Source organism: Phaethon lepturus, unplaced genomic scaffold (assembly GCF_000687285.1).
Source record: "Phaethon lepturus isolate BGI_N335 unplaced genomic scaffold, ASM68728v1 scaffold562, whole genome shotgun sequence".
In the NCBI taxonomy this organism is placed as follows: Eukaryota; Metazoa; Chordata; class Aves; order Phaethontiformes; family Phaethontidae; genus Phaethon; species Phaethon lepturus.
The window spans coordinates 19289-37946 of NW_010525279.1; the positions used below are offsets into that span (position 1 = coordinate 19289).

Below are 18658 nucleotides of genomic sequence, written 5' to 3' on the forward strand. Positions count from 1 at the left end.
GGTGTGTCTCATCTGATAAACTAACTTCTCTGACCATTCAGTTTTTTTAAAAAAGATCATGAAAACACCCTCTTTTACCACTTCTACTCACAATATCTACCTCTCTCATTCTCCACTCTCGCCACCTCATCACCGGAAGTCCTGGGAATTAACTAGAAAGTTTTCATTAAGCAGATAAAATTATGCTGCACTTAATGAAGAAGGTGCAGATGGAAGAAACTTCTAATTTTTCCACATATTCATCTAGAAGGCATATTTCACTACGTAGTCTTTGTGGCATATATTTATGGTAATAATCCAGCACAGTATAAAAGCTGCAAAGGAAATAAACCAGAGTAATACAAAAGCTGCAAACCACTCGCTTTCTCTAGAAGCAGCAGGTTACCTATTGGTCCAGGAGACGGTATCTTTGGTCCACTGATCTCCAGGGCAGTTTGGTAAAAGTTTTCATTTTCTCCATTAGTCCCTTCTTCCCCGTTTTTCCCAGTTGGCTCCTGGAGATCCAAGCTTTCAGCTTTTGGTTTCTTTAAACGTTTGACCTGGAAAGTGATCTACCAAAAGAACAGTATAGGCAAGGTTAAATATGGGTAAGAAACACCATGGATGTTACCAGCTCCAACAAACTACTTGTTTTTGTAGTTTGTAGCCCAAAGATTCAATTTCAAAGATGTTACAGATGAAATCTTTTCTCTCTCCCTCCCTCCCCATCTCAACCCATTCTCCAAGCCTGCTCACTTTCACTGCATCACACCATGCGAAGCACAGCACTTCAATCTCCAACATAAGAGAAAACCAAATTAACTGCTAGAGAACTGAAAGGCATTTTTCATTACCTATGTTGTTTGCAACATGATGACAAGAGGTATTTCATTGTTTTCATGCTAACCGGAACTTTTGGTTAAAAACTTTTCTCCTTTCTGTGAGCAAGAAGTTTGAAGGCACCCAGCATCATTCAACACCCTAAGCTCTTGCTGCTGATAATCAAGGCTTATGATGTCAGTTTTAGTGATGTGGAGGCCTCTTTAGAAGATGGATTGAAACTACTTGTTCATTTCACACAAGCCATGAACTGGCGCTTTTAGGCCCACAGGGGAAATTTCTATGTATACTCCAGTGTTGAACTGTCCCCATATTTCCCTCCACAACTGTAAGTTGGTACAAAACTTAAGTAAACTGATCCAAACTTACCCATTCAGCTTCATCATCATCACCACAGTCCCCAAAACAGGAGCTAGCGAGTCCATCCTGAGATCCCTTCTTTAGGACCCGGATTCCCTGCAAGTCCATCCGACGTCCTTTTACCTCCAGTGCCCCTTCAAAAGCTTCCTGAGGCCAGGAGTTTTCAAACTCATCCACCAAAGCCAGCATCTCTTCAGACATCCGATCATCTTCTAATCCCTCCATTCCTTCTGAACCGTTGCTTTCTGCAGTGACTGTGTCTAAGAAGGAATACCATAAAAAACTTTAACAATTCTTTTCGTGCTGCTTCCAAAAATCATATAAAAAGGATCTTTTTTCTGTGACCTGACTTTTCCACTAGCACAAATCAAATATCACTGACTGCTCACTGCATGCTGCACACGGAGGCAGGGACTGGAGAATGTGACTTCCCCACTGCAAAGAAGCATCAACTGTCGCTTCAAAATTCAACACCTCTAGATCACTTTCATCAGTTCCTTTCCAAACCAGAATTCTGCCTGTTTGAGGGAGTAAACAGGCGATGTCTTTTCCTCTACACATGTGCATTAAACCGAGTAAAGCTCTCTGTACCTTAGCCATAGACACTGTTTTTCTTCCCTCTGTCTAGCACAGCTGATACAGAATTCACTGAGGTACAAACAACATGTGTTTGTAGACTCTTGCAAGAAACTACATCCTTTAGCTTGGAAAATGTCTAAACCTTGATCTCATTTTATTAAACACATTTTGATGTTACCCTTGAGGAAGAAGATCAGTGAACAGAATGAAACCAGTTTTAAGAGTTACTTGTCACTTTGCAGATGGGGGCAGGGGCAACACAGCTTCTTGGAGGAAGACAGCTCTTCTGAAAAGATCTAGAAACCAATTCATTTGCCAGCACTGATTTTGTAAAGCTGACTTACTTTCCAGTCTCAAGAAGGAGGGATCCCTTGCTGAACTCTGAGTAAGGACTTCTGGATCTTCTGTACCTCCCTCGGAGTGTTCTTCTGCCACTGCTGTACCTGACTCATGGTGGTCATCAAAGTATTTCTCCTTGTCATGACTGCCGTCTGGATTTTTCTCGTGACAGTGGCCTGAAAGAGAGGAGTTTACTGATACACCATGTAAGACTGCTCCTCCTGGGTACAAGCGCAGAAGCTACAGTCTTCTAGCTTTCTACATAAGGATTAACAGAGTAATTCTACAAGGTATGACAAAACTTCAATGATTAAAAAGCTGATCTGCCTCTTGACAAGACAGATCACCTAAAACAGTTACAGGAAACAAGGTTATTCAGTCTACACTGTGAACTGCTAGCGAAAGAAAAATTAGCTATCTTTTGAGGGAAGGTTGCACAGTACGTAGGACATTACTGTGTGCTGGTGGCCACTCCAAGTTGTATTTTTAGTGACACTGCACCACACGTGGATAGCAACTTCACTTAAGGCACCATAATGCTCACTGTGCTTACATGCAAGAGAAAAAGGGCCAAGGCAGACTGATATGGGACTGCCGGGCTCTAACCATCTGTCCAGCAACAGACAGTACGATCTGTGCTAAAAATCAGAGATTTATTCAGCTGAAAACTTAACACCTATAATTCTGTGGTCAGGTTACAGGCTCATAGTCTACAAAAGATCTAGGAATAACACTGGAAAAATCCGAATGTAGAGTCAGTAATGAGCAGATTAAAAAAATAAAAGGTGCAAACTTGCAACACTGGCCTTTGAGCATCTTTCAGTGAGACACTGTTAAGCTTTCAGAGTTTAAAGGGTAGCCACCTGCAACTTTGTAGTGACATTTCTAATTTCAAATACATTTTAACCAAGGATCTCAGATTTTTCTAACAACAATAATTACTTGCCAGTCTTTCAGGGCAAGAAGTGTTTAGAGCTGCTCCCCCGGCCGACCCCCAGAGCTGCACAGGCAGGGACGGGATTCTCCGCGCGCGCGAGAGGCCGGGAGCTGCCCGAACCCCACTGCACAGCTATGGGGCCAAGACACGGACCGGGGCACCTGCCTATCGCCACACAGGACGCCTGTCACCACGGAGGAAAATACGTTCTGTGGACAAAGCTGCTGCTCTCAAATCCCTCCTTCCTTTATTTCAATGACTTGTGAGTGAAAATCGCATCCATATGCAAATGAATTAGGCACACAGTGTATCAAAGAAAGCTTAAATTAAATGCAAGACTCTCAACTATTTTCCCCATTCTACCCTCGTGAATGTGAACTGTATTGCTCTGTGCATATGGGAAGCAGTATTGTTTTCAAGCGGCAGCATAAAGTATGAAGAATGTGAATAAAGTAGATCAGTGACGCCTTTCTTCTCCACACCAATCATCCCACGTTACAGAAAAATATTTTTAGGTCTCACTCTTTTCAGGCCAGCAGGATGAGAGGATGCTTGTAACTCTTGTGTAAGGGTAACCTGTTCCATCACTTCTCAGCAAAGTGAAACTACAGCTTTGTGCTGTATGCTCTCTACATTTCCATCTGTGAGCACTCAGGTGGCATCTCTGGAGGAGAAACAGGCCAGTATTTTTGTGTGTGTGTTACCCAAAATCAAGCAAATAAAACTATATTTATAAACCCTCTGTGAAAATTATTTCTTGTCCTACCTTTTTTGCTGTATATAAAAGAAGTCAAACAATGTTATGAGCAAATGTATTAACACAGAAGCAGTTAACTTCAGAAGATCTTCTAACATCTGCCACACAGTTATACTCTGCCTTTCCTACTCTATCAGTCATTGACTTTCTTTAACTCTCCCTCCATCTCCCCATGCTTTCAACAAAAAACTTAATTGGTTTCATTAAAAAAAAAAATCACTTCCATATATGGAGATCCTCATGTTTACTTTATGAGAAATGAGTGCACAGAACCCTAAATTTGAAACTAGTCCCCCTGCCTGACATCAAACCAGCTTGATTTTGATGCAAGTCAGGTGCTTCTCAGTAATGTGATGACCACAATTCCCTTTGCTGAAGGTCAGCCCATCTTTAGTATAAAGAAAAAAAACCAAAGGGGCTGAAAAAGACAACTATTTTTAATTGAAATAAAAATGCCAAAAAAGAGGAAAAAAAAGCTGGAAAGCAAGCAGAAGGAAAACAACATGGCACTTAAAATTCTACTTAAGACCAACTCTGTTAGTATTAACTTACAAACACTGACAGCTAAAAGCAGACTAGATGAGAGTATTGGCTTTCTTGGGATCTGAAAGCTGCTATATATAGAAACCTGAGTGGCCTAATTTTTTCAAATTGCTGCTTTCAGTTGTCTGACGTCACAGGAGAGAAAAAAAAATGCTGGTTAAAAAACCAGTGAAGTTCAGCACCTCTGAGGAGCGTACCGTGAAGCTGGTGGTACTGAAACACCGCAGGTCAGAACTCTACTGCTTGTATCAGCCAGATGCCTGAAGACCAACCGGGAAGACCAGCAGGTACGAGTGTGAGTCCAGGAAGGGAACAACGTAGCCCCAAACTCCAGGCACATTCACTGGCTGTAGAACATTAGTTGTATCACTGCAATACTTACAGCACCTTAGCCCTGTAAAGGACAAAAGTGACTGCCACCCTACAAATGCTCAGCGATGGATTATTTATTAACATTTCACATATATTCTGGTTGTCTAAAATGCACATGTGAATTTTAGGTGTGAAGTCCTGACACAGGGATACTGCAGCTACCAAACTTGGAAGTCTAAAACTACTTCATAGCACTTGATCAATTCAGCTGACTCCATCCTGAAAACTCACCGGAGAAGGGTCCCTTTCTTGCTCATTTATTTTCTGAGAGCAGCTGTTACCGCTTTTCCTATAGATTCTGCAGAGCTACGAAAGCACAGAGGAACATGGACTGGAGTCTGTCCTGCCTTGTGTATTATGAGTCCTGGTTACTATGTTCAAGGCAGTGAAACAAAGATGCTATAGAGATGACACAAAATAAGTGTCTGGGCCTCTAAGTGATGGAAATAATACAAATAAATAGTCTGACTGTGCCAGGTTAATGTAAAAATTGAGGAGGGGGGGAAGAGAATGGTTCCTAAATTACAAAGCAAATCCATTGGATAGAAAACGCAAATACAAACCCTAAACTGAAGCATCAACACCTTGGAGATTAAAAGCTGAACACAGTATTATATATTAAAGGTCTCTATTTCTCATATTGTTCTAGTTTGTTCTGGTTTTGGGGGGCCAACATGAACGCACTTGTACAGCATTAGCAGAATACATTTTAAATACAGAAAAGATCTGCTAGATCATCCATCCCATCTAATATTAACAACCTTCCCGATGTTCAGGACCCCTCTCAAATGTCCACCAAAGCCGGGATACCTACGGCAGTTGGTAGGGCTAAAACACCCCAAACAAAAAGTCAGACTTAAGTTCTTGTTTAGGAATTGGATGATTCCAAACTCATAAGCTGAAAGCCACTTACTGTAAGGAAAGAAACACCCAGAGTGTTGACACCTGTAGCAAGGAAGGGGAAATAGTAGAAGTGATGCAGTAACTGACATCAAAGACTTGTTCCATCTATAGAGGGCTAACAAATATTTATTCTGAACCATACTTCATATCGCCACATTTCTCAGAAAAGTTACACTTGGAAACAATTATGAACTTCCCTTACTACACATAAACATTTTTGGTACTACATGGGGTATTTTTGTTTGTTTAAGAGCAAACTTCTGTCAATTTAGGTGGCTCCAGACCCTCAGACTAAAGCAAGGAAAGAAATGTGAAAAGTATGGAAAAAAGGAAAGATGAACAAAACAACACTGCCAGTGTATCACATGGAGGTGCTACACCTTGAGGAAGGTCTTGAAAAGTAATCAAACTTTGCCATTAAAGAGGGCATAGATTATTTAAAAAAAATCTGAATTAACTGCCACTGTAGCTGTTTGTGTCTTGTGGTAAATCTGGCAGAGAGAACAAGGCAGCACTAGATATTTTCACCGTTCAATTCCTATATACCATTTTAAGATAGATGATTTGGTGTCATGAACGGCATTGGAAATAAAAAGTAAAATTATCTCCAAGTGTCTTTAGTCAGCACAGAGTTTTTACTGACTTATTCTTTGTTTGTCAAAGCTTTTGCAGAGCTTGCAAAATATGGCTTTCCCAACTCCACTATCTATGTTCCAACATACTAAGTTTAAGAAAATCATTGGCTCCTAACTTCTTACAAGGAGACAAACTAATTTCCTTAACTTTTCTTGTACATATTTAGAAATTATGATGGCAGAATAATGCTTCAAAACTCAAGGTCAAGTACTTTAAAATTTAGGTACTGATTTTTTTCCTACCACTTGGAATAAGCAGAGCTGGATTATCTCTTGAATGATTACAAGAGTCAAGTGACTATTGCTGTAGTCAGTGACTTGCATTAAGTTATGCAAAATGCAAGTTATCTGGAGATAAGCGTCACTTAAATGATGTGCCTCTTTATGGTTAAACAATGCAAAGAGAGAACCCTGCTCAACACGGGTGTAAGTCAGCCTAATACCCGAGTTGTCAGGAGTGCAAAACAAACTGAAGCCAAGCTGCTAACAGGAGTTGTTAACTCCATATGCACGCTCAAAACTAGTATTCCTCACACTGAAATTCAGTAAAGGTAGTTGCAGTCCATCAACAAGCAGTCATCTTTTTACTTTTGCTAGTCACTGCTTACACAGATGCAGAGAGACACAAGCCAAAGGGGATGGTATATTACCACTTTACACATGAAACTGTGTAAAAATTAAGGCTGCTCTTAGGTCATGTGAAAACTTCAGGGGTGCTCACTGCTTGGGTGACACTGCATATTTAGAATTAGGCTGAAGTGTATCTGTTATAGAAACTAAACTGAAAACCAGCATATTGTCACCCATCACTTTTATAGCACAAGTCTTGTTTGGTGCTTCATGCCACAGGCAATATAACTTACCAGGGTTTATTTACAAAAGTAATCTGGAATGAACTCACCTACCAGAACCCTTTTGTGCATCTAAAACTACTGGGATCTCAGTCATCAAAATTTAGGCCAAACAAGCACCTCAAGAACTGTCTTACTTTCTGCACCAGGGTGACTTCACTGCAGTATGACAAGCCAGGGTAGTGTTATGGGGAAAGTCCTGTTTGAGAGACTATCCTTCAGACAACATATAAAACATGAGCTTTGACTTTCATGGCAATGTTAATACTGGTGATTAACACACTGCGTACCCAAATTACCTTGACGTTCCATCATCAAGGTGAACATGGTAATTTCCTAAAGATCTCGTGAGCCATTAACAGCAACCATGTTATTCCAATCACATATGAACAGGTATTTGATTGCAAAACATTTGTTAAGGGAAAAAAAAAGAAATCCACGCCAGTTATTTTAAGATGAGTTTTAAAAGCAACAGGATGAGCAGTAACTAGAGAAGAAACCTGTCTTTAGCACCTATTGCTGCTCTGCTCAATTATAAATTAACATGGTTCTATTAAGATTTTGCTCTAAAATTCATGCATTCCTTTTCTCATTCTTTTCCTGAAAAAACCCACATATTTACACTTGAAAAGCAGAAAGTGCAAACCACTTACAACTGAACAGGATTGTCAAAAACATTCCAGAAAGGTCACAAGCCATAATTGCTGAACTGCAAGACAGCACTGTGCTCCAGAAGGAATACCAAAGAAAATTTGGTGCTTTCCACAAACACAAGCGTAAAAAATAATACAACCAAAGAGTTCTCAGTCTGTTTTTAGTGCAAAATGATCAACAAAGTGACAAACGGAGCAAGGACGTAAAGGGAGAAGAAAAGCATAAGTTCTTAATTACAATTACCTGGATATGCAATACCGACCTGTGAATGTTTGACAGGTCTATATTTAACTGAAGGGAAATACACAAGTCCTACTACGTATACACTGTGCACTATATGACCCAGGAAAGATACAAAGCAGATGGGCAACTGGCATCTGTAGAAGCATAAAATTGTTCGAAGCCTTGCTGCAGACTTGAAAAGCCAAACAGCCCACCCAGCGGTCAGTCTTGCTCTCTCTGAACCCAACAGTATCACTGCTAGTTTCAACAAAGCATGACTAGGCTCCATAACAGTAACACAAGTGCACCTCCAGTACCTTTATCAGTTGTAACATACTGGATAAATCACACACACACAAATTTATAAAAGAATAAATAAAACCCCAGTATTTACTACCCACATATCACCATAGCTACTCTTCTGGAATAACAAAGGTCAGATCGTGGTAAGTTCCCTCTCTGGTCAAGTATTTCAAGTATCAACATGGGTACTGGCAGAGAATGACGAGTGTAGTGCCCAAAACTCAGACTAAGCTTTTGGTGTGTTTTCTCACCACACAGAAACACTGGTCATTTTTAGCTTTCTCCTTTAATATAACCCCTCCTTTGCAAAACTGGAAGTTACAGGACAAAAATAAGCATTTTCAAAGGACAGGATACACTGCTACCTAAAAAATAAAAGCTAAGCATAGAGAAAAAATAAGGAAAAGCAATACAAAGTATTTTAAAAATCAATTTTCATAAATTCCTACCTCTTCTCTAAATTCCTCCCTTAGATGAGTGGTCAGCGGCCCTTCTTCAAAGATCATGAGAGGTATGCTCAAAATCGAGTAGTCAGAAGAGTGTGCTACATAACAAGCTTTGGTTTGATGCACAGCAAGCAACAGAAAGATGATTTATGTGGTAAAAATTTAGACTCAAGCACACAAAATGAGGCATACAAAAGTTATTTCTTTTTTATTATTTATTCCAACAACAGGTTTTCAATTAAGAGGATGATATAGGAAAACAACTGTTCTCACTCATAGGGAAACAGTTTTTAAATCTGATTTGTAGCCAAAAGATGTCTCTAAATTGGCTTAGTTATAGATTTAAAGATTATCTATTTGTCTTATTATAACAGTTCTGATTAAACCTTTCAAAACATAAAAATGCCAACAATACATAACCAGATTTCTTCTTATTAAGTGAGAGAAATACCTCAGCATTGTGTAACAGACCAGTCCCTGATGAACAGACACACACATTCTCCTTATGAAATATACAGAAGTAATAAATAAAACATGGAAAAAAAATTAAAAGAGGAAGACAAACCTATTTAAATTATAACACAATGCAGTTTAATAAGGGACATGCATGCAAAACATCTTGAAGAATTCAGTAGGCTACTTTAGAACAGAGTAGAAAATGTCAACCCACCCCCCCAACACCTTTCCATAGTTAAAAACAAGGAGGGAAAAATCAAAAGGTTGACTACCTGAAGCCTTCACTCTCCTCCTCCCTTACCCACCAACTAAAACATGACCTTGTTTTTTTTTTTTTTATGACGCACACCTAGCAGCAGTAACTTGCTCTATGATGCCTGGGAATAGGGCCCAAAACATGGAAACATCTAAACGTCTAAATTTAAACTCTCCAATCCTGTCAGTGGATAAAAGAGACTAGAAAATGTCTCTTTCAGAGGATCCTGGTCCCGCATATAGAGTAGGAAGGTAAGTAGCACTCCAGTCTGAATTTCAGCCTGTGCCTCAAGAACAGCTTCAGGTTTGGTTTTCTTTGTTTTAGGGAAAGCAAGCAAGAGAAACAAGCACATGTAAGTACTGAAGAGAAAGGCTTGTCCTCAGTGACTTCTGTGTGCCAGATTTTTTTTTGTACTGTCAGGTAAGAAAAATAGTTACTTATTAATTCCTTAACAATAAACACTCACCCACAGTAGATCACAGTATAACATATGCTATGAATATTGAATGACTAATATTTAGTTCCCTGCACACAACACACTTCTGAAATCTGTTTCTGATTAAGCCATGGAAATTCTTAGTTTAAGGATCACTAGCATAAGCAAAAGCAACAGTGGCCTGCATTTGTTTTGCTCTCTTTCTAGATCCTGCGGTACTTAGGAACTCAAGTTTAAAAGGGACTTCAAGTACAAGAGTAACCCACTCATGAGAAATGTCATCATGTAGTTGAACTCCACAACAGTTAACTAACCCCATTATGAGTTACTGTTAGCTTTCCACTTCTCTCAACATACAGGGTTGACACCATAAAGCCAAGTAATGGCCTTATGTGTGTGTCTTTTGACTACCATTCTATCGGTAAGGTTTGCACCATATATTGGAATTTAAACAGCATTCCACAGGGACTTGATTTCATATTTTGTATTCTAAGAAAATATATTTGATAGGCTGTTTGTGTAACCCTTCACAAGTTATATTGCTCGACAAGAGCAGATTAATAGTCAGATTTGATTCATGACAATTTACAGGTTTGTTTGGGAATGATATCCATGCAATCTTCTTCCTAACTGGAGATCAAAGCAGAGACACTGAAACACTCAAACAGCAAAACAATACGTTAACTGGTCAGGTAGATAGGCCCCTTATTAATCTAAGATAGCTTTTAAGTGTGTAGCAGTTTGTCTGACAGGCCACGTTTTACACAATTAAATGAAGAAGCAGAGTTGTTACTGTAAATAAGATTAAAAAAAAAAAAAAATCAATCCTGGTTTTGAGGGAGTGATGAACAAGAATCAGATTAGCCTCTTTTTTGAGTCCAGGGAAGGAATACCTGCAGAAAGTTAAGTTTGACAAGAATACTGCCAACCACCCTAGCTTAGGATTCAACAGGAAAATATTCTCTCACTGCCAGAATAGCACAAAGCTGTAGAACAGCACCTGCAGAAAGACTAGGAATTTTTGCAGGAATGTCCCTCCTCCCCAAAACTGCTGTGTTCAAGGAGCATCAATCTCTTTGTCCAGGGAAACTTTGAGCTGTCCTAGTTTCAGTCACTAGTAGCCAGAACAGATGATAGATTTAAAGCTTTGAGGACAGCCAGAACACAACACAAACTCACATGAACTGGGCAACCAACCTTAAAAGGAAAAAACAAACCAATAAAGTAGACAGATCAGGGGTAGTTAAGTGCCTGGCACTCCATGGCTCAGCATGCAGTGCTCTTTTTAATTTAAGCACATGGCATTGTATGCTGCTTTGAGACAATCTCAACATGACTCATTACAGGCTGAGGCTACACATCACCACTTTAAAAGTTCTCAGATTTAAGCCAAGTGAATAGAGCCTTCAAGGTCTTTGCAAGTTGTTAGTGACATTAAACTATGCATTGTCAGTTCTCCCATACATGGGGGACCCCACGTTCTTTCTCTTCCAAACATGCTTTAACCAACTCACTAGTTCAGTCTGTACAGCTTTGCTCTAAGTTGTTTGTGCAACTACATCTTCCTGGAGGTGTAGGTGGGGAATTACTATTCCTCCTAAAAAGGCTGTTTAAAATATGCAGTTGTTGGACCTGTTTAAAAAGGTCCAAGCTTTAGACAGTGCACACTATTCAGGTTCAGTAAGAATTTTTAGCAGCTACATACAAGAAACCACCACTAGCAAGAGCAGCCTCCTAAAAAGAGGTGAAGACACAGACAGTAGCAAGCGTGTCTCACTTTGTCTATATCACACAAAAAAAGCAACAAAAACATTGCAGAGAAATGTTAATACATCTGATAACTGAAGGTATCAGGTTTTGAAAAATTTAGTTGGAAAGAGAACCTTTTCCCTTCTACTCTAACCCCTGATGATCCTCCTCCTATTATATGAGCATGTAGTTATGCTGAAGTAACTGAAGGATCCAGATAACATATAACTGAAGAATCATTTGCACTATAAAGGGAGATAAAAATGGGAAATGTCATATTATATTTAGTTTAATACTGTACTGCTTTTCCTTCATATATTAATAGTTTTGTGTCAGTAAACTCTCACTGAACTGTCCTACAATTCTAAATTCCCTTCCACCATGCTATCCCCATTTCCTCAGTTACTCCTGCAGCTGAGGCCATGACTTTCTTCTCCCCCTCTGCTAGCCTGTGGCCTTCTGACCCTGGGAAGAGACAGATGAATACGGAACACTAAATATTGCAGGCATACCATTCTTGACAGAACATGACACAAAGCGAGACTGATGACTGTTGAGAGAAGTTGTTAGGTACACTGTCATGCTGTAAATAGGCACAGCAAGTACGTAAGCTACCGAGACAGACTTTGCATGATGTAAAGAAATCGCCTAATGTTAGCATAAAAAGAAGCTGCAGACCAAATTCACCCATTAGCGTGTTTAACAAATGCAAAAGAATGACCTTTGAGCAACTGAGATATACTTAAGGCAGCACGCTTTGTTTGCTGGTTACAGAGTGGCTTTCCAGCAAGCAGCAGCTTGGAAGCAATGTGCATGAGCAGCGGGCACACAGCCTTTGGATACTGGTGTAGCTAAATATGCTATGTTTAGCATAGTACCACATTCTTCGATTTTTAAATTGAAGAATCTCAATCTATAAATCTCTGCATAGTTTTGAGAAGAAAAATACATGGAGCTTGGAAAAGAAAGACAGGTTGTAAAGCGAGCTTGGCATGGCACTGTCAGGCTGAGGTCCTTCACTTTCAACTTCCTTCAGCCCCTCAAAAACACTAGACACAGCCTTTTCAGGGAAAGATCTGATTTATACATCAGGCACCCAATCAAATAAATAGTAAAAAGTATCAAAAAGCCTGCATCTGGTCAACTATCTCCCAGATCACAGCACTGAAATTCTAGGAATGCCATGATTATTGCAGCAAAGGGGAATGGTAGGAACTGCTTCTTCCTTCACTGGGCAAGTGGTGCAGAAACAGTAGCACAAAACTGAAAGAATAACTGGGTCGTGTTACTCCCACAGAACACATTCTCACATAAGATTTCTCCAGGATCTCCCAGTCAGAGGCACGTCTAACATTTGCTGACACCCCAGCCCCTAGGGACGTCTGCCTCCAACAGGACAAAAAGCAGTCCTCATTCTCTGTATCTCCCACCTGCCTGCATTCAGTACGATGTTTTCATTCTACACAAGCAAAATTTAACCTCCTCTTACTCCTTTAGCACTGCAGAGCCCAAACACGGTGACCTAGATTCCACTCGTGCAGCATCAACAGATCTTTCAGGTGGACTGACGCTACATGATCTCCGTTGCCAGAGATGCTTGAGGGAGAAATAACCCAGCTTGATTTTTAGATCCCAAGTGGAACTCGCAGAGTGAACAGCAGGCACACGGGTACATGCATGTGTGCAGGGGGTCGAAATAAGCAACTGTGTATTTCACTTCAGATGGTAACATTGATTTTAAAACCGCTAAAGTTTAAGACAGAACCCGCTTTCCCTATTGCTACTATTAAATGACAATGCAAACATTTGCCACGATGTGTTTGAGAGCTCTGACAAGCTGTTTGCATGCTTCATAGAATTCTGCTTGTTTAAAAACCCTGCCGGGGTTGACTATTCTGTTTGTACAGATGAACTTTCCCATAAGGCAATGGAGAGAGAGTAGAAGCAACAGAGAAATGAATGGTCACAGATCCCATCCCTTTCATTAATATAATCAGATAAATAAGAGTATAACATTTGTGGTAGTCTAAATACAGCTTGGAAGCACTCAAGTATTCCGCCTTTACATGATACACAAGTCAAAGAAAGGAAAAGCTGAATTTTAAACATACGGTAGTGTTCAGTTCGAAAGCCCATACAATTGGTATAGATTCTGGCCTTCTGCTTCAACTAAAACAAGATTAAATTCTGAGCTAGGCTCAACACCCTTCACACCAAGAGTAAACATCCCCTCCTTCCACCTATTAACACTGCAAATGATGAACATTCCTTGGAGGAACAAGACACAGCAGCTTGAGGAGGAGTAAACTGAAATGCTATTACGATAAAAACAGCTAAAAAGGATCTCATGCAATAGCAAATGCAAAGAAAATTTAGCAGCCCCTTGCTGGGACTATCAAGTCAGTCAGAGCTTCTAGGGGATCACCAAGTAAGTGAAAGGTGCATTTAAAAATGCCAAGTATTTCACATGTCTACATTTTAACACACTATTTTAAAGAAAAAGTATGCGAAGCTTTTGCTTAGTGTTTGTGTATCTGAAATCGCTACAAGGAACATGAAGCGATTGCAGCTGTTAAGTTAAAGTCAGACGCTTAAACTGTGATGTTGATTTAAGCAAGTTATTTAATCTGTCCGTAAGCTTACTATTAAGAGTTCCAAGCAGAGATCCTCTTTTCAGGTCAACCTCTCCCCTTCAGGTCAATTTGATTAAAGGTCTAAGTTTATTAAGTTTATTAATTAATTAAAAGTTTATTAACTTTTTAAGAACTTAAGTGCTAGGGGACAAAGGAAAATCCATACACTTAAAAGATCAAATACCTTTTCCCCATGTTTTATTTTAAGAGGAGGTAGATGAAACAAAACCAGACCTTTGATTTCATGTGGTATAGGGTATTTGTACCACGAGAGGGCACTAAAACCATACTTAAAGCGGATCATTAAGCTAGTTCTGTATGTATACAGCAACAAGTCATAAAGGAAGTATGCACTGCTTTCACAAACACACACACTACATAAAAGGATTCAGATATCCTGATGGCATGCACATACATTCATAATGTATGAATGCCTCTACTTCCAACAGAGCAGCACAAAGCTTTTTGTAAAAGCATTATCCTGCCAAGTAATGAAAGACAGCAAGACTAAAAGAAACGTGAAGCTTCAAAACAAGTTGTGCTTCCTGTTTTGAATACCAGTCTATTGATAAAGTTTAAGATTTTGAATTTTGATGTTGTCTAAAAGAATGTGAAGTGCATGAGCTCATAATGAATATGAACTGTCAGTCAGATAAAAATATTTTGAGTACAAATGACTTCTGCTTGTCCAAGCAGCAATTCTGTTTACACACATAAGATAAAGTCCTATGCAACAGCAATTAACAAACTGGCACGTTTCAACAGCCAGCTGACCATCACACTAAAAATATGCTTCTAGTATATTGTAACCTTTTTAATAAGGCTTGACAACATCTGAATGTTCACATCAGCCAATGAAGTGCCAGAGGAACAATCTCTTAGGTGTTAACTGGATATTCCTCTACAGACCTTACCATGTGAAAAAAGCTACTTGCAATTTTTTAAGCCATAAAAATGTGCAAAGCAAATCCTGGCAATGAACCACTTCAATAGTATAACACTGGCTTTCTCTATGGGCTTAATGAGCAGCACAGAGCCAAAGTATCTTGTTTCTGCAGCTCGAAGTTGACCATATTTTTCACATTAAGTTTTTTACACTTGTCACGCAAGTCTCTTTGTCCTATTATTTGTGTGTCAGATATGGCTGCTTAGGTGTACGTCAAGCAACATAAAGTTTCTGCTACTTAACATGCTTCCGGAACTGACTTGTCAGTAACGTAACAGTTGATCGTGCAGTAGCAACACCCTTAACACTGCCAAGTCACCTCTAGAAGGACCACCACAGGATAATCCCATAACAATGAAGTCTCCCAACCACTTTCTCAGTCATTTGGGAGTAAGGCAGTACGTGAGCTGTTGGTCCAAGTAATGGAGGCACATGTACCACTGCAGCACTGTTGCTCTATAGCATCCATAGTAGCTGCTACTGACTGAACTCCTGCAGTTACCTAAAATACATGTCACACGTGATACAGTTGTACCAAATTTTGGACACTTAACACATCTCCTCCCTAAGAAAAAAACACACCAGAAACCTATGCAGATTTAGAAATCCTTTTACAATGAAAACAAACTTTATATAAACTTCAATATAGGATGCAGAAGTTAAATAGAAAAGTGTTGGTGTAAAGTTTTTAATTCCTCTACTCACATGCATGAAGTGACTTGGGTTTGAAATATAAATTTCTATCTAGAAGAGAGGTAAGTTAAAAAAAGAATAGTACCAGGCAGCAGTACAGACAGGAGCATATAAGCAAGCATCCAACAAGACAGCATTAGTGCATCACGCTTCCAAAGTCCTATGCTAACAGCAAACGTCCCAACATGCTTGAGAGAATTCCTATTTCACCCACTTGAGATATACACCAGGCACATACTGTAATCAAAAATCAGACTATAAATTCAGATTTTTGATACCATATTCCATCCCATGCTAGCATATAACTCCCACTGACCATTTGTTGGATTCTGCCGATGGCTCACGGCAGCAGAGCAAGGAACTCCGTGTCTCGCTAGTTAGTTCAGTTCTTGTGAATAGAGGCTTTTGACAGGCGAAGCAAAAAGACAGCTATCATGGGCCTACAACCCAAAGCACAGGCAGCACTACTGCTGTTACTTTCAGAAATACTAAATAAATGCTTACCAAAACAAGATATTAAAACCAGAGACAACATTTGACATTCTAATTTCTTGGTAAATTTTTCAGCATAACACATCCATCTCAAGGGAGATGGTTATAAATAGTTATGACATGCCATCAAGTGCATAATAACAAGAGGACAAACTAGATTCAGTATCAGGTGTCCCCAAGCAGCAACACATGATCTGAAAGGCTGTGAAAATCTCCTCAAGTAACAATCCAGAGATACTAGGATTGTCAAGCATACATTTGATCCATGTATATACAAAGGTGCTGCGTTAGCTCTATACCTAAAGTTCCATTCAGAAAGGTGCGTGAAAGTAGTGTTCAGTTTGCATCTTGTCATCAAAACATGCCTTCCAGTCCATCATGGAGCCAAACAAGAGCAGATTACTCTTTATCAATCTTGTAAGTCTACATGATATTAACATTTTAACAAATGCTGTAAGTGCAACAGGTAATGTTAAATATTGGCATCTAAATACAGTTTGCATTTTTAGGTTCTACGTAGTGGTTGAGTAACTATATACTATTGCGTTACGTATGTAAGGTTAACCTTCAAACTTAAAATCTCTTTTCAGTTGTTTTCTTTGGACTGAAGGATGAACAGAAGAATCCCAAAATTTCAGGATACTTGTAAGTGTGAATTCTGTGTACGCACTCTTGAAATAATTCTGGTTTTGGAGACTTAACCTCACTTTCATACAGCCTACCAAGGTTCCCCTCAAGTCAGTTGAAGTTTTTTTTGGGGCAGTATTTTCCCAAACCTTATGAAAATAAGATAGGCAAATCTATCTTTCCATTTTTGAATTCTGAGTTTTGACTTAAACCACAAATCGTCATCAAGGTTGAATAAACCAGTACATTTATTTTACACTCTGCACAAGAATGTACAAAGAACATTTACACTATTTGTCAGGTTCATACTTTCAGGTTTCTTGTACTCAGACAAAAGACGACCTAGAGGATATTATAAATAGAAAGATATTATAAAAAGAAAGAAATATTAAGACAGGAAGAGTCCCAGAAAAAGGAAAAAATATAAATATAGAGTAAAATACTTAAGTACTGGTATACTGAAATTTAATGAGCAAATTAACATGCTAAGGCATATTCAGTGCTCTCTTGATTTAGCAGCTTCACAGATTCCTTAACAAACAAAACTAACCCCAATGTACCAGAGGAAAATATTCATGCTCACTTTGTTAACCTGTGGCCAAGCTAGCAAAAAAAGGAAAGATAACACTTTTCTTATGAGCACTTTTGATACGGGTTTCTCCTCACATTCATGAAACACGAACTCCCTGAATAGCATATGCAGTAATAGTTGACCTCAGAATGAACATCCTGGATCAGGAATCAATGCAAACAGCAGCCAAGAATCAGCCACACTAGAGGAGTCTATTTTTTAAGTATTACGAATTCAAGGAAGAAAAGCATACAAAAGAGATGTAAAAGATCACTCTGGGGTTCACATACAGCCATTGCTCATTGGGGCAGTATTTTCCCAAACCTTATGAAAATAAGATAGGCAAATCTATCTTTCCATTTTTGAATTCTGAGTTTTGACTTAAACCACAAATCGTCATCAAGGTTGAATAAACCAGTACATTTATTTTACACTCTGCACAAGAATGTACAAAGAACATTTACACTATTTGTCAGGTTCATACTTTCAGGTTTCTTGTACTCAGACAAAAGACGACCTAGAGGATATTATAAATAGAAAGATATTATAAAAAGAAAGAAATATTAAGACAGGAAGAGTCCCAGAAAAAGGAAAAAATATAAATATAGAGTAAAATACTTAAGTACTGGTATACTGAAATTTAATGAGCAAATTAACATGCTAAGGCATATTCAGTGCTCTCTTGATTTAGCAGCTTCACAGATTCCCTAACAAACAAAACTAACCCCAATGTACCAGAGGAAAATATTCATGCTCACTTTGTTAACCTGTGGCCAAGCTAGCAAAAAAAGGAAAGATAACACTTTTCTTATGAGCACTTTTGATACGGGTTTCTCCTCACATTCATGAAACACGAACTCCCTGAATAGCATATGCAGTAATAGTTGACCTCAGAATGAACATCCTGGATCAGGAATCAATGCAAACAGCAGCCAAGAATCAGCCACACTAGAGGAGTCTATTTTTTAAGTATTACGAATTCAAGGAAGAAAAGCATACAAAAGAGATGTAAAAGATCACTCTGGGGTTCACATACAGCCATTGCTCATTACCATCTCAGTTATGTGAATATACTCCTA

The 18658-nt window shown here is 39.0% G+C and overlaps 1 protein-coding gene across 1 annotated transcript in view; it reads right to left on the reverse strand.

Annotated features, from left to right (window-relative positions):
* The window catches only part of TTC17 (tetratricopeptide repeat domain 17), a 50420-nt gene that overhangs the window by 10659 nt on the left and 21103 nt on the right, over window positions 1–18658 (reverse strand). The window contains exons 17-19 of the mRNA XM_010282673.1: window positions 2103–2273; window positions 1189–1439; window positions 386–551 (exon numbers count right to left, since the gene is read on the reverse strand). Of these exons, the coding sequence (XP_010280975.1) occupies window positions 386–551; window positions 1189–1439; window positions 2103–2273 (588 nt within the window). The remainder of the gene's footprint in view (window positions 1–385; window positions 552–1188; window positions 1440–2102; window positions 2274–18658) is intronic.